General features: G+C 44.1%; 3 protein-coding genes across 3 annotated transcripts in view; 1 reads left to right on the forward strand and 2 right to left on the reverse strand.

The window, feature by feature from the left end:
- Positions 1–3,733, forward strand: part of slc4a10a (solute carrier family 4 member 10a) — a gene marked incomplete at its 5' end in the record, with an annotated part of 29,669 nt that extends 25,936 nt beyond the window's left edge. The window contains 4 exons of the mRNA XM_083685139.1: positions 179–304; positions 537–598; positions 742–852; positions 2,082–3,733. Of these exons, the coding sequence (XP_083541265.1) occupies positions 179–304; positions 537–598; positions 742–852; positions 2,082–2,160 (378 nt within the window). The 3' untranslated portion in view covers positions 2,161–3,733. The remainder of the gene's footprint in view (positions 1–178; positions 305–536; positions 599–741; positions 853–2,081) is intronic.
- A 382-nt stretch (positions 3,734–4,115) lies between these two features.
- LOC310815325 (adenylate cyclase type 10-like) lies at positions 4,116–17,214 on the reverse strand (the record flags this gene model as incomplete). The annotated part of the gene is made up of 28 exons (XM_083685059.1): positions 4,116–4,337; positions 4,457–4,645; positions 5,002–5,197; positions 5,462–5,579; positions 5,675–5,790; positions 6,136–6,232; positions 6,530–6,734; positions 7,065–7,260; positions 7,689–7,855; positions 8,462–8,609; positions 9,108–9,414; positions 9,769–10,056; positions 10,415–10,552; positions 10,786–10,994; positions 11,291–11,437; positions 11,728–11,834; positions 11,924–12,116; positions 12,391–12,562; positions 12,827–12,882; positions 13,137–13,326; positions 13,630–13,706; positions 13,976–14,097; positions 14,419–14,610; positions 15,080–15,160; positions 15,296–15,501; positions 15,586–15,729; positions 16,275–16,379; positions 17,205–17,214. The coding sequence occupies 28 exons, from the start codon at positions 17,212–17,214 to the stop codon at positions 4,116–4,118; spliced, it is 4,398 nt and encodes a 1,465-aa protein (XP_083541185.1).
- A 475-nt stretch (positions 17,215–17,689) lies between these two features.
- On the reverse strand, positions 17,690–19,666 carry LOC310815168 (glucagon-1-like; the record flags this gene model as incomplete). Its single annotated transcript, XM_083684841.1, has 4 exons — positions 17,690–17,840; positions 18,396–18,512; positions 19,206–19,361; positions 19,572–19,666. 4 exons carry the CDS (start codon positions 19,664–19,666, stop codon positions 17,690–17,692), a joined length of 519 nt encoding a protein of 172 aa, XP_083540967.1.
- Between the last annotated feature and the right edge of the window lie 813 nt (positions 19,667–20,479).

The raw sequence follows: 20,479 nt of genomic DNA on the forward strand, positions 1-20,479 counted from the left end.
TGTTGGTGTGTGTGTTTGCATGTGTGTGTGTGTGTGTGTGTTCCTGATTTTGTTGTGCAAGTGTTTCTGTGTGTGTGTGTGTGTGTGTGTGTGTGTGTGCTATCCTTTTTCCCATAATGGTAACAAAATGAATGGATGTTGTTTAACAGAAGTATAATGCGTGGTGCTGCTCCTCTAGGTGTTGGCTCTGGTGTTCATTCGTAAGCTGCTGGACCTCGTCTTCTCCAAGAGGGAGCTGAGCTGGCTGGATGACCTGATGCCTGAGTGGAAGAAGAAGAAACTAGAAGACGCAGACGAGGAAGAGGTGTGTTTGAGTGCTCTTAACCATACAGCTAACGGTCAGGAGTGCTGTTGGGGACGACAACGACAGAGTTGGCTAAAGCAGAAAGAAGATTGACACCCTCGCTATATATACTAGACCTGGTTCAAATACATTAGTGAAATACTTTCAAATACTTGAGATGCTTGCTTGCTTTATTTTATCATATCATTATCATATTATTTAACAGTGTCCCTTCCTTTCTCTTCCCCAGGAGGAGCATAGTATCATTGTAGAGGAGGAGGGGATAGTTCAAGTGCCACTAGAAGGAACCTTCAAGTAAGTCCAGCAAATCAAATCTTCTGACAATCCTTAAATGAACATTTGAAAATACAATTTTCAGCACTGGCAATGTGGACGTCATGGAGTATGTATCAAAGGACATTGAATAATGACAGACTATCCTACATTGTGTTTTGAAGGAGTGACCCCGCGACCGTCAACATTTCCGACGAAATGTCCAAAGGCTCTTTCGGGAACGTGTGGAAGAGCGTCAACCCCGAAAACGCCAAGAAGGAACCGAGCGTGAAAAGGTTGGCAGTCTAACTGACACTTCTCACAGATAATTCTCCTCTAATCTCATCTATTCATTTAGGACCTCATTTAGTCAGATAAAGCCTCCTACTCACACAAGCTCAAGGCATACTTTCCCATTTTCTGGTGTAAATGTGAATAGTAGGTTTGAATGGGAGAATTACCTCCCCCCGTTTCCTTAATACAGATGCATAGGATTAACGTTTCTCTTGACTGCCTTTCTCATTCCATTCCCATCATAAGCTCCCCTTCCTAACCTCTCAGAAGTTGATATCCCAAAGGTAAGTGATTCCCAATCCTTGTGACCCATCCCAGTTTCTCTTCCACCAAGTGCAGTTTGTCTTTGCATGTTGTAGAGATAAAACTATTAATTTGTTGGTCCATGTAATGCAGGTTTCCCTGGCATTTGAGGCTGTAGCCCAGAGTTGAATCCATCAGTTTAATTATTATAGAAAAAATAATTACTTGATAATTGTAATTATTGAGTAGTTATTTTTAGTTAGAGTTTGTTGCCTGCTCACTGGCTGGGGAAATGTGAACACACACACACACACACACACACACACACACACACACACACACACACACACACACACACACACACACACACACACACACACACACACACACACACACACACACACACACACACGGCATGCATATGCACTGGCTGGGTTTCCCTCTCTGTTGGTTAGGAAGGCACAACTGCATGTTCAGTCTGGTTATGCATGATGGTGACTTTGCCCCAAGGCCAGGGAGTGCATGACACTGCTGCCCCCTACAGGACTCCCCTGCACTCTCCCCTCGACCGCTTAGCAATGGCACTGAGGGAATGTCCAAGCCTAAATCTCCACAGTCAGGATGAATACATGATATATCATGTATTCATCATGATGAGCATTATGAAATGGATATTGCTCCATATTGCCTCGTCCTCGTCACACAAAAACGGTTAACTTCTCAGCCAGACTGACTGTACTCTCAGAGACGTCCGAGTCTTACATTCCTCTTATCTAATGCCAATATATCTCTCAGCTGGCTGGTCTAAAACTGGTCAAACTGCTGCAGCATGTGGTTCTTTATAATGTGTCTTTGATAGTCAAACCAGATACCCTTGACACAACAGGCTTCAGGTGCCGGTCGGTTGTGTGGTATCCACTGCATAATGTGTGTGTGTCCTCTGGTGGTGTGTCTGTGAAAACATCGTCTCTCACCTCCTCTCCTGCAGCGTTCCCAGCGGTGGCGAGAGACGGCATAAGCGAAGGAGGAAGGAGTCGAAGGACTTGGACAGGGAGACGAGTTTGTGATACGTACTGCCTCCGTCACTGTGCTGTCAAAGAAAAAAAAAAAAAATACAAAAACTTTCGTGCCACACTCGACCACCTCTGTTACTGTGCTGCCCCATGCATTCTCGTCATGTAAGTGTGTGAAACCTGTGTTCATCTGTTAGAAACAGTGTTAACCTATGGAGGAACCAAGAAACATTCAATGTTCTTTTTTGTTTGTATATCAATATATGGTGATACCAGCAACAGAGGAGGCAAATGGAACAAAGAAAACAGCACATGATACTCAGTCATGGTGTCGACTGTATACGGGCCAATTAAGCAAACACTTTAAAAAGAAACCTGTTTTTAACGCTACTTTACCTTTTAACGGTATAGTTTGTATTTTGTATGTTTTTCTATTTTTTCAACAATAACGGATAGTGATCCTTTTGAGAACCAATCACAAAACAAACCTCAAGTTCATGGAAACGGCTGTATGTAATGAAGGGTTGATTGGATATCGCTAAGAAAAGTGTAGGGTCGATATTTGCCAATTATATGAACCTACTTTGGAAATGTCTAATACAGTAGGCTACTCTATATCAAATGAAAATTGATAACATATTTTGAAAGTGTTAAATGTACACATTTTATATTATACAGTATATAAATGTTTTGAGTGGTCATTGCATCCTCCTACCATGTCTTCATCATTGCCATTATACAGATATGTTGATAGTATTATCCACTGTCTGGAAGCCAGTGTTTTCTTAAGGGCTACCGATTGGGTTCGCTCACATTTAAGCTAACATTGCAGCATAGCCCTGAAGTTATATTATGGGAACCTCTAGTGTTTTCTCAACTAGGTGGAACAGACGTTGTGTCGTGTGATATTAGAACGAGAATGAGGAATGAGACTAGTGCTCCTCCAGCTGATTGGGAGGTGATCTAGGACACCTTGGGTTTTAACAATCAAGTTTGTGTTGAGTATTAGGGGTGACTATGTAAACATAGGTGTGTGTATCACCTGCATACTGTTAACTTCATCCAATCAGTTAGTTTCGTCATCGACATGTGCTGTTTCCTCCACATATCAACTCAATGTGTTTGAACTCTAGAGGTGATGTTCCCTTCTGAACTTAACTGTATTAAAACACCAACAAAAAGGTGATTCAAACTTGACCGTGTCTCATACAGGGTTGTGGTTTCACATGCAATAATACCTTTTACGAAAAAGGGCAACATGTAATAAAATGGTAAAGACTGAACGATGTACAGTACATAGTATATTTTATTCATAATGTCTCTAACATGTTTCTAACTTTAAAATGGTGTCAAAGAAAAAAAGAAACTTTTTGTTGTTGTTGACGTCTATCCCATTGTACTGTTTTATTGATGGATATTAGTTGAGTAGAGTTAAAAACTAATAATGGGCCGATATCAAAATAAAATTTTGGCCACTTATGTGTGGAATTCTGCCTTAAAATGTAGTACTGATAGCTGAATACTTTAAAAAGTTAAAGAGTTAAATATTGAATCATTTGTGTAAAATATAAATTCAGATTTGTTGTTGTAAGTGTGATTTGTTACTTACGAGATAGATGGGATGAAAGCTGTGAGAACCAATAAAGTGATTCGAACATGGGTCTTTCATTTCATTACAATGTTCCCATCTTTGTCATCCACTACTGATTGAGATTGTGATGCCTTCATACTCCTGTCACATCTCTACCTTCAATAAACCTTGTGTGCTGGGGTGTTCAATAAATGCCCTCAAATACAGTAAAGTACAACATTTAATAGTTACTAACACCATATATTTAAACTGATGTACACATGTGTACACATCACATCCCCGTTCAAATCCAGTCGTCAGTGGTATTGTTTACTTTAAATACATTTGAATATCTTTCTGTGGATATAGTAAGTCTGTGTGTGTGTGTGTGTGTGTGTGTGTGTGTGTGTGTGTGTGTGTGTGTTTGTGAGGCCGAGTTTTATTCCTGGGCCTTGAGGATGTTGGGGTCCTCCACCTGAGGGAGGACGAAGACGCTGGAGTCTACCGTGGCGTCGTCCCGCAGGTCCGTCACCAGCCCCATCAGGGTGTAGCGTGTACTGGACAGCTCCTCCGGCTCCATCCCTCTGGCCTCCTCCCACGAGGGCATGTGGACCGTGGAGGCGTTCCAGTCACGGGTGCTCTGTCTGCCGAACCACGAGCGCTGAAGGGTGAAGGGGAAAAATTCATGTCACAATTAGAACAGCTAGAATTTGTTAGAAGTATAACTCAAGTGACTCATAAAAGAACATCATCTAATGTAATGGGAGGGGTGTCCAGGACCTCATTCTGCTTGATCCAGCTCTCCTCCAGCTTGTTGCCGTGTTGCTCACACAGATCCAGGGCCTTCTTCAGGATGGCTTTGGCCAGGTCCTCGTGGCCAGCCAGGAAGTCCAAATAAGCTCTCAGGTGAAACACTCTGGGCAGGTACATCTTGTTGGTGGAGTACTTCAGCTTGAACTCACTGAAGAGCTACCAGACAGAAATAAAAACATGGTAGTGAAGTCATGGAATGAATGGTAACAAAACTACCGTGTGTTAGCAAGATTAGCTTCAACCTAAATACGAGAGCAGCAGAACTGGACACATGCAGGCTGTAGAGACAGAGTTACTGTATCTTATCAATTGTGCCTATTTCAAAACCTGTGTAAGCTGGCTTTAGAGCGTATGAGGGAGCTTTTGGGTATTCTGGTTGATGTCGATGGTTAGGGCTGTGCTTCTATTGTTGACTATTGTTGTAGTAAGTCAGTGTCGATGATGAGCTTTTGGATATTTTTAGTAGGTGGTCAGGGTGTGTGTGTGTGTGTGTGTGTGTGAGAGAGACAGACCGTGTGTGTCTTCTGGTAGATGGTCACAGTGTGTTTGTTCTGCTCGACCAGGGCTTTCTTGAAGAGCAGGACGTTACACTCCAGAAACATGGTAATACCGTTGATGGAGTGGATGGACAAGGGGCCCTGGTTGGTCACGTTATACGCCTTGGTGTAGAAGAAACACACCTTCTCCCACTCACACAGTCGCGCATACCTGCGCACACACATTTTCATACTCATATACTGTGTATCTAGTCTGCTAACTATCTCGTTTATGAGGAGAGCTTCACACGTAAAGGGCTCTATTTTCAGCCGCCGCAAAACAGACATGTCCAAACGCAGGCATATTGGCAATTTGTGTCGGCGGTAACACATGTAGCACATGTATTTCCCCTGACTGTTTTTTACGCCAATCAAACAAGGCCCAAAGCGTTTATCCTATGGTTAGCTCTCGTAGAGAGGTCAACCAGACACTGACCAGAGAGCCAGAGCAGAGTAGAGGTTCATCATCAGGCTCTTGTCTGCCACCAGGTTGGGGTCCGACTGGGACTGTTCTACAAAGGTGTAGCACTCCTCAAACGGCCTGAACGCGAACCCTGAAACACACGCCATATGTACGTCCGCAGTGTAGCAGCTGTTGAAAGAGCTCTATTCTATTCTATTGAATTCTATTCTGTTCTACTCAACTTGCCTGCATACAGCAGAAACTCGAAACAGCCAGCGTAGAACCAGCCTTTAGCAGTGCTGATGCGCGTCTTGTTGCCCAGGTACTCCAGACTCAGCATGAGCTCCACACACTCCTCATACCTGGTTATGTTAAGAAAAAACAGACGGGTCACTAATATAATCATACGGTAACTAACTCTATCAGAGGAGGCTGGTAGAGGTAGAACTCAAGAGGACGGGCTCATTATAATGCATGGAATGGAATGAGGAATGTGTGTTTGATACCATTCCTTATTCCGTTCCATGCATTACAATGAGCCCGTCCTCTGATTTCTACCTCCACCAGCCTCCACTGAGCTGTATAGAACATACATATAGTACCTATATCATATCCTCAATTTATGAAATGTAATCTGGTGTGAATGTGATGGTGTAGACCAGAGACGTAGACATGGTCATGGTCAGTGGAGCGGAGGGGAAACACACCTTTGTGTGAGAAGCAGGGGTGTGCGGAGGACTGCGATCACCCACATGTCCAGTCCAGGGCGGTTGGTGAGCTTGCTGATATTCTGCGCCTGGAAACCTTAGAAACCCAAAGTGCCATCAGCACTGAGATATCTACCTCTTTCTCTCTCTCTCTCTCTCTCTCTGTCTCTCTCTCTCACATGCACACACACACACACACACACAGTCACTATCTGTCTCTCACACATACACTTGTCAAAACACATACAGAAACCCCTCAAACACGGTCTCATCAATTGAGACAGCTCACACCAAAACACGCACACACGCACACCCACCCACCCACCCACCCACCCACCCAACCACCCACGCACACACACACACCACCAACAAAGACCAAACTGGGTCTCCTCACCAAACTGGATGGACTGGAGCAGGGCTCCGGAGCAGAGTTTGACGATAGAGAGCGTTCGTATGAAGTGACACATCAGAGTCAGGCCCTCGGGGCAGTCAGACAGCTCAGCACACGCGTCACACAGCATGCGCTCATAGCGCTGACACTGGTCCTCCAGACCCCGGATCTGACAGAACTGAAAGTAGTCGATGGACGAGAAGATGACCTGGAAATCACGACAAGACAAAGGAGAAGTCAGGAAGATGTGCCGTCTCAGAGCGGTGTGTGATTAGGGTTGTGTGTATGGGTGTCAGTTGCTATTGAAAAAAGGGACCATTTTAACCCTCTTTTACCCTCTCAATTTCTATATCTGGTTGACTGGGATGCCCTGTTTTACACTCTCAGACTCCCTCCTTTCTCTCCTTTCTCTCTTTCTTTTCCCACTCCATCCATCCATCTCTCCTTCTGCTTCGCCCACTATCTCTCTTTCATCCTCCATCTCTCTCTCTCTCTCTCTCTCCCTCTCAACTGTGTTTGTATTAAGATGTTTATGTACAGTCAAACCCCTGGAGAGTCCTATGTTCTGGACAACCACCTTGTAGTCCTCTGCGCTGCACATGGCAGAGTTCCTCTCCATAGTGATGGCCAGGGATGCGTTGAACATGTTCTTGGGTGCCCTCCTCATGCAGCCGATCTGCCACATGTAGGACAGGCAGCAGATCTGCTCCTGCAGAAAAGCCAGCTTTTTCTCCCTTTCGGAATTGAACAAACGGACGACAACACAAGACGTGGTACAGTTGGAGTGTCTCCACTCTACTGGGCGAACCTGAACCGTACTGTGCTGGCTTGGGTTGTTTTTTTTTCTCCACATTTTCCTTGGCATCACTGTTACAGCAACTGTGTTGGAATCTGAACCAGGCCAGCCCATTTCAGTTCAGGGAATTACGGGTATCGCTGTCTTAACAATGTTTCGTCATCCTCAACAATCAAATTATCACAGGTCATTCATAATAAAGTATCAAATTGAATACTGATAATAATGATCCATGTTTGGTTTGAATGTGATGACACAGCATAGCATTACAAATATTACAAATATTCATCTGGAATAATATTCAGCTATTCTTCTGCAAGAGAGGAGAAGTTCACTTTTGTGAACGGTGTGGATCAATGAACATACCCAGGGGGGTCAAAGGTCTTCGACCTGTAGCATAGACTCTTCATCTTCTCACAGACATACTTCAGGGACATGGCCACGCGGTTCTTGGGGAGCCGCCTGTTCAGACGCTTCAGGGCCCTCAGGAACATTGTCTCTGCCTCCTGGATCTGGCCAGCGTTGTACAACACCTACGGACAACACAGTGATGACAGGAGGAGTAGGGCTGTCTACAGGCAGAAGAGGAGGGGTCATTTCGAGTGACTCAGGTGGAGCTACAGGAAAAGTTTAGGAGGGTGGCGACTTGCAACCAACTTCCGACCCCACTTTTGACTTCCTAACCCTTCCTTTACCGATGGAGCATTTTTAAGCCATGCATCATCCAGGTGGGTGCTACACATATTTCTAGGTGGTGGAAGGAAGCTATACCCATGTACTGTAAGGGCAAATCCCCCTTATTTCAACTTAAATTATCATAAACTACAGGTAAAACAGGTTTGACTGAGAAATTCTTCTTAGATCACCTCTCCTCTGAGGCGATAAAAACAGGCTCTCTCAAATTTGATGATTTTCACTTTGACTTTGGGGTCTGCAGTGTCAAAGGCTGGCTTGCCTGCTTTCAGATTGTCCAATATGATTTTGGCCTCATTTAAATAGGATAGGGCCTGCAAAAGGCAAAAAGAGTGGATTAAACAACTTCCCCCCCAACACACACACACACACACACACTGTTAAGATGCCATTTTCACAGGGCCTCACTTTCACTTTCACGCACACACACACACACACACACAGACCTTGAGGTTGTTTGAGAGGTGGGCTGAGGCTGCTGCTGTTTCCAGAAGGTAGTAGAAGGTTTTGGGCACGTCTCCCACACCCATCCAGTGGCGCACCATGGGGGACAGAACACACTCCACCAACTGGGCACAGCGGCATGTCGTACTCCTGAACACGGTAGCCTTGTACTCATTCACCATGGTATCCAGCTTTTCCAGGAAGTCGTTCTCCTCACTGACACACACACACACACACACACACACACACACACACACACACACACACACACACACATACACATACACATACACACACACACACACACACACACAGACACACACACACACACACACACACACACACACACACACACACACACAGACACACACACACACACACACACACCTAATGTTATGGATCCAGTCCACTTCTTTTACTGGCCAGCTGAACAATGAACAGGAGTGCAGCTATTAGTTTAAAATGTTACCTGTTAGGGGGCAGGGGGTGCACCTGGTTCAGTGGCATGTTTACTAGAAGAAGAATATAGCCCATTAGTCAGTGTGTGTGTGTGTGTGCGTGTGCGCGTGCATGTGTGTGTTTGGGCGTATGATCCAGAGAGAAGAATAACTTCCACATCGAAAAACTAAGTGGACTGCTGACTCACACTTGTGGATCCCCACGGCGCTATGACCCATATATAGGGCCTCTCCAGAGTCCTGCTTGTTGAGGTCGCTCGGGTGTATCTCAATGGTGTAGTCGCCTATGGCTGCTTTGTGGCCGAAGATGAACTCGTTTATACCGCAGCTCCTGCAGCGGTGGGCCTGTCTGAGGAGGTAGCCAGCACACTTCTGGTGGATCTCCTTCTTCTGCTCCTTCAGCCACAGGTCGTAGGCCGTCTCCTTGACCAGCGCCGTGCAGAAACGCATCACTTTACAGCGCCACACGCCGTTCGCCGAGGCTACGCCCACCACCTCTGAGAGAGAAAGATGGGGAAGAGGTAGAGAGAGAGAGAGAGAGAGAGAGAGAGAGAGAGATGAGGGGAGGACGACAGGTTATAGCAGTTTCCTGAACTGTGGGGAAAAAAATATGAATAAATAAATCCACATTATCAAAGGGAGGCGTATGCTTGAAATGTTTGGGAAGTGATGGGTTCTAGGATGTGAGGAGTGAGTTTGGTAAAGAGAGGGAGTGAAAAAGAGAGATCAAATACATAACACAGCCTTTTCTCTAGTCAAGCCAGTTGAACTGTACGTTGCGTCTGGGACCAACACAAACAGTCAATACATTCCCTCCCCCTCGCTGGTCTGCTCCCGAGCTGACCTCTGACCTTTGCGGACGTCTTCTTGGCTGTCCTGGACGGCGCAGAAGCAGCTGACGGCGCTGCAGCGCTCGGAATCCTTGGCGGCCTGCTTGTCGAACCTCTTGGGCTTGGAGCCGCACTCGAAGGTGCCTGACTTGAAGAGCGAGGCCAGGGACGCGTTGAGCTTCTGCCCCGAGGCCTCCGGCAGGATGTCGGTCAGCATCTGAGTGGTGAAGGTGTGGCCGATGATAGCGGCGCACTTCACCAACATCTGCTCAGCTGGCTGCAGGTGGTCCAGGTGGGCCAGAGCCATGCCTGAACAGAAACATCAATGTTATCTTCACGCAATCATGAATACAATGACACACTTAGTTTGAATGATCAACTTTCATTTTTATAGCACTTCATCCTGATATGACCATGTATGGTACGTGCAAATACAATAGATAGTATTATTACATACACTACTGTGTACTTTACTCTATGTTCATATACAGCATACATGGAAAAATACCCAGAGACTGTATATCAGGAAGCATGTTAATGTAGCTGCCTGACAACCGTGAAGGGTGCTATGTACCGTGTTGTACATGATGAGCCGTTGCTATGGATTAGGGGTGATGAGATAAGGTGTGATTATGCGGGAAGGTGGGCGGGAAGGTGGGAAGATTACCTTTCAGTGTCAGAGGGATGGGGATTTCATGGAACTTGGCAGCTTCCCCCAAGAAGCAGACAAAAGGGCGGTCGAGAAAACTGGATTTGTCAAGGGCTGTGATCTTGCGGGATTTCAACATGGATGTCTTGGGTGGCCCTGCAGCATGACATAACATGAAAGAATGTTTTTCTGTGTCGTGATTACCTCTACATCAGACGCGCGCGAGAGAGAGAGAAAGACAGACAGAGAGAGAGAGAGAGCGAAAGAGAGAGAAAGCGTTAGTGTCTCTCTCTCTCTCTCTCTCTCTCTCACTCATCAAACCAACTGTGCTTCCCACATGTCATCTCAGAGGTGCCAGGTTAATCACAGCCAGTAGATCTAGCTCATACCCAGTGCAGTCCTGCTTTCCTCCTCCTGCCACACTTGGCTAGGTTTGGAGCGGTGGACCACCAGGGTAGGCTCAGGGAACAGGATATCAATGTCTTTAAACTCCTCCTCCTCCTCCAGCTCCTCAATCACTATCAGTTTGCCCAGGTACAGGCTCTTGAGCAGCTCCTCACAGTAGTATGGGACCCCATGGCTTCTCTCCACCAGGAACCTACAACCACATACAGTACTATACAGTAGCAGTAGTAGTACAGTAGTAGTAGTTTTAGCATGGACACATATCTCTCTGTTCACAAGCACTGATTTCAGCCACAGTCTGTCAACATTTACACTGTAGAATGTACTGTGTATACAAAAGAGGAACTGTGTGACAGTTTATGGGTGTGTTTATATACTGTGGTGCGTGAGTGTGTGTGTATGTGTGTGTTTCCATATGCGTGTGTGTGTATGTGTGTGTGTGTGTGTGCGTGCGTGTGCGTGTGCGTGTGAGTGTGTGTGTGTACATACAACTCCACCTCGCTGGGTATGCGCACCACCCCCAGGATCTGGCAGGCCAGCTGGGCGATGACTGGGGGCTCCAGGCCAGGCAGTTTGAAGTAGATGGTCTGGGGGGCGTCGATGATACGGCTGAGCTCTGGGAAGGGTCCACTCTGGCTGGTATGGGGGAGTAGGGACATACACACAAGCACTTGGGCCCTCTCACACACCTCTAGCAGGAAGCACCATGAGGCCTGGTCTACATAGTGGGCTTGATCCAGCACGTACACACACGGCTTCTCCTCTGCAAACTGGCACACCCACACACACACACACACACACACACACACACACACACACACACACACGTAATTGTGAGATATTGAAATTACCATCCACAGAGATAAAAAATAAAGGTTTCCTTGTAGGCGTTTCAAATGAGCAAAAAATGTGAATGTGAGCTTTACCTGATGCGTATACACAGTACCTTGCAAAACAACTGCAGATACAAGTTTCTTGCCTCCGTGCTTTTCGTTTGACTGTCCATGAGTGACACACTTTGAGAAACTTGAAACTAAAAACGGGAAAAGAAAAGAGGCGTTCATTGTCGATTACACATTGAAAAAAAATACTTGACCTACTCTATATGGAGACCCTACCTACCTTGACCAATAGGATATCATTGAGAAGGCAGAGGTTCTGCCTCATGTCGGGGTCTTCAACTTTGGAGAGGATCGCTCTCTCTCTCTCAGCGTAACTCTTACAGTCCTGCACCGACAGTAAGACAGCCAGCAGAGTCTGGAGAGCATAGTGGGACTGCTTGATGTCAGTCTTGGCAAGTTCAAATGAGATCACTCTGAAAAGAAAAGATAACACAGAAATATTGCATCTAGAGTAGACGGAAATCATATTTGCTTTTACTCAATTTGGGGAATACTTAAACTGAACTTGTAAATCCTTATCAAATGGATAGGCAAATTCAAAATCTTGTGATTTAAAGTTCAGTGAATATCCTGCATTGACTGGGGTTGCAATGTAGCGGCTACTGCCCAGGAACGACCAAATTCATATGGATACTTTATCCTATAAATACCAGAGTACTGGTACTTAGTGCATTAACTAGTACTGACCTCATACCCTCCTTTGCTGATCGGTAAACAACCTCAGCCAACAGACGGCTTTTACCGTAGCCAATGGGTCCCTCGTAGATCAAAAAATGGTTATAATCCCTGTGCCCAGCAGCCCTAGCCTCCAGAAACCCATTCAATGCCTTGGAGTAAACTTCCATCTCTTTCTCTCGACCTGACAGAGCATCCCACCAAAATGTCATCATTCATGCTAATGTAATCTTGTAACATAAAGGTAATTCTTTTGCTTATCACCAATTGTTAAAAAGGCCAGCCCTCTCTACCAAACTTGATAGGCAGGAATGGGATTGTCATGGGAAAGTGCATTTTTGAGGGTCAAATAATCAGAAATTCCTGATCAAAGGACTAACAGAAAAAGGTACATCTCTGATCTGAATCTGATCATGACCTTGAAGTTGGAAGATAAGGAAAAACTCACCTAAGAGTGGGTATCCCTCTTCTCGCACCACAGACATAGTTGCTTTACCCACATTTCTGGAGAGGACATGTCAATAAAACCAGGCATGATCAACCACAACAACACATTAAGTAACATACCCACAGAGTAGTGTTCATTATGTAGCTGAATATAACCAAGTGATTTAAAGTGGTGGAGTCAATTCCATTTGTAATTCAATATACCCATGAAATTAATTGGAATCGGAATCGGATATTCAAAATAATGTTCTATGAGGATTTTTCATGGAGTGATTTTCAATTCACTGATTTGAGCCCAACCCTGCTCTTACATCTGATGTTTGCGGGCCATGAACTGGTACAGGGCTCCAGGGTTCCGGACGCCCTTCATGGCTTTCTTGGGCAGCTCGTTGAAGTAGAAGGAAGGCAGCTTGGAGTAGTAGCAGGTCTCACTGTCGCACGACACCACCCCTGGATAGTGCATCATCAGACGAGCTGCCAGGTTCACCTTCCTGCCAATCACTGGAAGGACACACACACACACACACACACACACACACACACACACACACACACACACACACACACACACACACCACTCAGATACATAACTAAAGCTCAGTGTAGTTCTTTTATGTGTTTCGTTTTTCATATTAGCATGTGCAGTGGTAAAAAAAAAAATAAGTATTTTAAAATAAAGTTACTGTAAATGTAGGACCCTTAAAGGTAAGATGATTTTGCATGTGTGATGGGCTCCTGTGTCTGTATGATGATCAGTAAGTGAATTGTTCTGGAGATGGTTGTGGTGGGGGGAGGGGGCTGTACCTGTGTACTCATGTCTCACAGGATGTCCTACTACACCACAGAACATTGGACCTGTGGTCACTCCAACAGAGACCATCCTGTTGCACAACAGTTCAAAGTGGAATCACCATCCCCATCAACGATTTCAAGTGACCATTCACTTATGATTCATTCTATTCAAACAAGCTTTGTTGTTGGTGTTCTATCCGCCATCGAAGAAAACAAACAGAACCTGGTGCTTAGTTAGTATAATGGTCCTTAGTATCTGTGAAGCATCCTCTGTAAATGTGTTTACTGAAGTAAAAGTGCTTACTAAACAGTATCACAAGCCAGTCCTGGCAGACTATGAAGACCAAAGCATCCTTACTTCAGGCTGTGTATTTCTTTCAGGCAGAGCTCATGTATTCCGTAGGCTGCTTGTAAGGCATGGGAACTCTCATCCACCCGCTTGTCCCCGGGGAGCCCAAACAGACAGAGGAAAGTGCAGCCCTGCAACAAGCAACATAGAATATGAGTGTTTCAAATTGGCCAGGTTAAAAAGGTTAAAAGTTTCACCTTCGATTCTCCTGGCGAACAAAGGGTTTTTGTGAAAATAATAGAAAAATAAAATAAACAGGGCCCACTCATTTATGTAAAAACAAAAGGGGTATTTTTCTTTTGTTTGCTTGTCTCTGATTGATTGGATTTGTAGTTTGTCCCATTACGATATTCTGGATTGCACCTTGAATGAACTCACCGAAATAATAATGAAATGAAATCTTTTGAGATGTTCCAGAACGCTTGGCATCGTCTCAGAGCGATGGTGCTCACCTTGTCAAACATGAAGACTTTGTTGACCCTCCCGTGGTGCCTGAGCGTCTGGTGTCCGATGCCGATGGCTGCCCTGTGGATGGCGGTGCACTGCTCCTGGTTGCTCTCCCCTCCCTTGAACTGGAGGTTGACAAACACGATGGTGGCCGGCCTCATCTCTGACAGGTACTCCAGAGGCTGGTCGTCATCGATCTGTCAAGAGCACATTTCACTCAGGACAGAAAATGACTGAATGGTCTGCGTCTCAAATGACACCCTATTCCCCATATAGTGCACTACTTTTGAGACACTCACTTCGTGTCTCTGGTATAAACGAGTGCCAGATAAAGCTAATATAGTGCACTCAAAGGAGGGAAAAACATAAGACAGGAGAGGGCAAAATATGTGTACTGATTTTGAAACATGACACGACGGTAACAACTCTGCTATTGTAAGAACACTGATTTCAAGTAAGGTCCTTACCTTTTGCAGAACAGTATTCATGACGTATTTTCGAAGACATTTCTCCAGCTCATCGTTTGGCATTAGTCGAGATGCTTTTCTCACACAATCTGTAGGCCAAAGGGACAGGTTAGGATGTTCCAGCGTCAATAGTCATAGGCTGATCACGTCATCTCTCTTCACGGCTCTGTACATGTACTGTAGGCCGACCTCCTGTCACGTGTTCATGCTCCACATTCTGTCCCACTGAATCGATGTACTTCTCAACAGAAAAACTTGGCTCTCGCTTGATGTATCGCACCTGCATTGAATCACATCCGTTCACAAACAGTCAACACCTTGCAGCAAGACAGTGTCCTTGAAACAGCATTAATTATAACTATATTACTGTATCAAACTCTGGAATGGACTAACAGAAAGGTTAGAATGGACTAACCTTCACAGCCCTCTCATTCTCTATGGGGTCAATGACGATATTGTCCCTGTCACACAGTTCCCAGGCGTTGGGTGACAAGATTATGGTGCTGGCGACAGCCAATCCCTCTGCCAGTCGCACCTCATCAACCGCTCGGCCAATCACAACATAGTACTGGCTGACCTCATCTCCCACAATCACTTTGGACAGCTTTCCAGCAGATATACCTAAACAAGGCATTTCAAGAAATTGGATAAAAGACTTGGTCACCAGAACTGGAAAAACATGGGCCCTGTGTGTGAAACAAGCACCTATTTTGACTCTTAGCTGACAGCCCACTTCAGTCTCTCGGATGCCACACTGGTCTTGGATGTTGAGGCTGCATTTGACAACCAGGGAGATGACATCACTGAGCTGCATTCGCTCAACCGTCCAAAGAGCCAAAATGGCATCTCCTGTAATAAAAACGTTATCATTCATAGAAGAAGTGCGGATAAGCAGGCCTACGCTAATGATGGTAGATGTGGCGCGAAGCGAAGGGAACTTGTACCTGCATAATTCAGAATGTCCCCTCCAGCAGCAAGGATGTCTGTAATACAGATGCCAAATTACTTTCTGTTATTAGAATACGACTATATGAGAATATGATTTAGAAATGCCTCATGTATATAATACAACTGTTTTAACTTGTCATATCCCAAAATTGTTTTTGAACAATGTACGTGTAAACAAACAATGTATAACTTTGACATAAATTATAATTTCAATATCATGGACTGTTAGGCCTAGTCCTCAAACTCTGTCTAGGAATTTGAGAGTAGTAATAGTCCTCCAGCCCCATCTCTCAACTTCAGGCCAAAACAAGTAGTAGTATGGGCAGCTGAAAAACTGGTGCACTGGGTGGAACAAAAGACTCTTAACTCTGATAAATGTGACTGTGTTGCTTGTCCAGTATGAACTTAATTTGATGAGATGCGGCCTAGAAGAGAAGGGAACTTACGACTAACTATTTCCCCAATGTAGCTGTTGAGCGTGCGCGTCAACTCGTCGGCTCCATAACCCTTCTTGCTACTGAGACTGAACTTCTCCGTGAGATTGGTGAAGCCTAAAACAGAACAAGTATGTCAGCTAACTTCTGAAAAATGTATCATGGAATGGCTTGATCGCTAAACGAACGTTATTTCGTTAGCTATATTGTTGTTAGCTTAGCTTGCCTGAAACGTCCGCGAAGAGAAGCACACCATGGAAGTGTTCTGCGGAGGGTATTTCTTTGAAGGTACTGTATACGACCAGGTCAGGCACATGGGCAGCTATATTACCTATTTTGTAGGAGCCCCTTAACTGTCCTTTTTTTCTACCCATTTTAGTTGTGTTTTAGGAGCACCATGTTTTATTCGACTGGATGAATTTGCTTACGAACGGTTCGAACTGCCGTTTTTTCTTGCATGAACGTTCTATCTAGAATCTGGATTTGGGCGGTAAAGCGATTGCAGTTGCTGCTGGAAAAATGTCTTTGAACGATAGTTACTAAACATAATAAAAAATAATCACTATCATACTTGTACTATGTTATCGTCGTCGTATGTAGAATAGGAGAGAGACGTCCAAAACGATGTGAGAAGATTTTTTGATTCAGCACCATGGAGAGAGGGTTGAGAAACTTCATGTTCCTGACCTGGAGCATGTTAGGACATAAAGGGCCTGCCTAAACATCTTCGTCTCTTTCAACGGTTTCATCTGAAAGGTTATTGGATTGCATGGCGCATGGTTAAAAATATAAAATTAGATTTGATAATGCACAAATACATTGAAATAGTTTATTTTTTTTGCAGAGCAGGTCACCAGTATGGCATTTTGGGTTAAAGCAAAATTTACACAACAGCTACCAGAGTCAGACTTTGGCGCTTTATACCTGAGTTTTACTTCATACCTGTGTTCATGTTCTTATTTTTCAACATTACAAATATAGAAAATAATGTGAATTCATAGAAAAATATTTTCTTAATTTGAAGACTGATTGGGCACACATTTAGGGTACCCCAGAACTTTGGAAGAATATATTATACGTTTCTTTTTATCGCACAGTGTAGAGTAAACATCTAAAAAAATTTCCAACATTGTAAAAATTCCCAACATTACAATATGCTAAGCAGTATGGCTTTTAGTTTCTGAGATGGCTTCTTATTTGTAGCAACGTCCCAGAGATTCTCTTCAATAAGGAAGTGTTTGTCTTCTTTCAATGATCTTCTTGGCGTTTCTTACTGAAAAATACAAAATAGGAACAAAAGATGTTGTTAAACAGCTTGCGAGGCAGTATGCACTTATTTCTATCGTATGATTGATCAAATATCTCTGTAGGTATGCACGCAGAAGGCTTCAGTTCAACATTGTGTAGCTTGGATTTAGTTCTGGTCATTACCTTTCCCCTGAGTGTGTAGAGGTCATGACCCAAAGTAAATACTCTTTGGCAGCCATGCTGTCTAAAACCTTGTTCACGTCACTGGTGAAGCTTCCATCTACGTGCCTTTTGTTGACTGCGTCACCCCCTCTTCTCTCCACTGCAGATCTGGGTATACACAATGCACAATGAATCAACATGTGTCAGAAAGTGTCAACACTTCTTTCACATAAAATTGCCTGCTGTCTGGATGCACCATGAAGGTCACATCACACCAACAAATCGTCATCCACAAATCATCATCCACTGAGTTACCATTGAGTATTATGACTATAGCATGGATCTGTATCGTAATAGTACGATAGTTCTGAGCTCTAATTATTTGTTTTGCATTATGCACACAGTGATTGTGTAATTCTGTGTGTAAACATATCCAGCTCTCCCAATAACACTCATACGTTTGAGGGTAAATAGAAGTAAACGCAGCGCAAAGTTTCAGGGGATTTATTTGCACAACCACATGAAACGTCAACACAGGCCTCAAGAATGGGATGAAGTGGTACAGGAAGGAAGAAATACGGTATGCAAGCGGTGGATTATGTTTTTTTCTTGTTTTTTTCTCTCTCTCGCTCTCTCTTTTGCTCTCTCTTCTTTAAACATGACACTAGATGTTGGTATTGTAGGTAAATGGAGGGAGGGGAAAGTGAGGGAGGGGGAGCCTACTCTCTCCTGGCCTGTCCAGTTTTCAGCCAGGTCACAAACTCCTTGACAGCCTGGTCCTGCAGGTAGGAGCTCACGTCACTGGTGTAGGTCCCGTCGGCATGGCGCTTAGATGGACCACTAGAAAGAGAGATGAGGGGGGGGAGTGGGGGTATGTTGAGTGAATGCATACAGTTCACCTGTAATGTAGTTCAATAGTTGATAGTGATTCTAATGGTTCCAATCTACCCCAGGTAAAACTTAGTGTTTTAGTGGATCTGTTTTATTATTTATTTTGTACATATCAGTACTTTGGCAGTGCAACTCTCAATTATTGTGTTTTCAAATGTATGGATTGTTATATGGATTGGCTTTAACTTATTTACTTGATGCAGAAGTAATTCGTTTGATTTGATTTGTTTGGAAGGACGCAACACACCCATAGGCCAATTTCATATTCGATAAAAGTTAAGGGCTGACGTTTAAATCAGTTAATGTCATTAACTTCATAATACCAAAACAGTTGTACTTTTTGATGGTTGTTCAACGAAGAGATAGTCATCATACTAAAGGTTTATGAAAGACTGAACAATGAGATATCAATATCTCTTCAGAATGATTTCAGTCGCAATTCTGAACATAACATCATTTATAACACTTTAAAAGCCTACACCTTGAAACAAAAAAGGGTTCTTCAGCTTGTCCATGTAGGAGAACCCTTTGAAGTACCCCTTTTGGTGCTCGAGAACCGTCTTTGTGGTTCTACATGGAACCAAAAAACAGGGACAAACTGAAGAAACCTAAAACATGTACATGTGACATGGAAACACTCACCCACTCCTCTTGGAGTTCATCAGCCACTGAACAAAGTCCTGAGCTCTCTGGGACTCTAGGTATTTACTGTAGTCGTTGGAGAACATGCCTTCTGAATGTCTCTTCATGTTAGAGAGGTCCCTCGGAGGCTCCAATAGTGTGTCTGGTGTCTCTAAGCTGAAGGAACACAGAGTTTCTTTACTTGTATTTTGTTACATTTTAGTTTTGAGATCCCTTTCAAGACATTTGCTTACTGTGAACAACTGATCATCTCTTCTGCCCCTTACAAATTCATACTGTACAACATCAATAATTATGTTATGGCATTATGCATTACATTTGTGCATTTGGGTTAGTAAAAATAAATCAACTATAATTTAACTCTACCTTGAGTTGTCCTCTGCCTCCTGTAAAGGGACCTGCCAGCTACTCTGAACGACGACCACGAGAAGAAGTCCAGCCAGGGAGTGAATGCCTTTCATGGTTACGATCTGTTGAAAGGACCACACACAAACACCCAACAGGGACTTCTTAGCCAAAGACACCAGTGTATCAGCTTCACACTGTTTCACTCAAGTACAATAGCTACATCCAGTATCAATCATATTTTAATAGCATTGAGAGTCAACCATAGGTGTCGAGATCAAATGCATATGCAATGCATCCAGTCCAAGCTACTCACCTGTTCCTGATGATGCACGGTTGGATAGATGAGAAGGATTGGCTGAGCCTGTGAGTGTGTGTAAGTGTTCCTCTGCCTGGTCTCTTGTGGTTGTATCTTGGTCTCCTGTCTGTCTACATGACATGGTCTTATATAGCAGGATCACGGGGACCTGGTCTAATCAGGTGGCCTGATCCTCCCATCCCGTTTAGCCCATTCGTTACTTTCGATCCATTACACACAGGCCCCTGTTCGGTTGCACAGGCGAAATCTGTGAGGAAAGGTTGTTTAAAAAGGGAGATGTGGCAGTATCCATGCGAGATAACAGCTGTCACTTAGGTGTAGAGATCAAACAAGATGCTATCCTGTCAAATAAAAGCAGAAGAAAAAATAAACAATAAAGTGCTACTGTGTCATGATGGTTTGCGATGTGTCATGATGGTGGTGTGATATTTACTGTCATCGGGAAGCTGAGGGGATGGAAAATATCTACTGTATTTTTCCTTTGAACGGCCTTTGAAGACAAGAACATTTCCATGCGTAGGCTACGCATACTCTTGTTCTTGGAGATTTTATTTTAATTGTATCATATGTATTTGGGATGATAAACTCCAACATTAAATGTTTTCTAATA

The sequence above is a fragment of the Argentina silus genome, assembly GCF_951799395.1.
Source record: "Argentina silus genome assembly, chromosome: 14".
NCBI classification, from domain to species: Eukaryota; Metazoa; Chordata; class Actinopteri; order Argentiniformes; family Argentinidae; genus Argentina; species Argentina silus.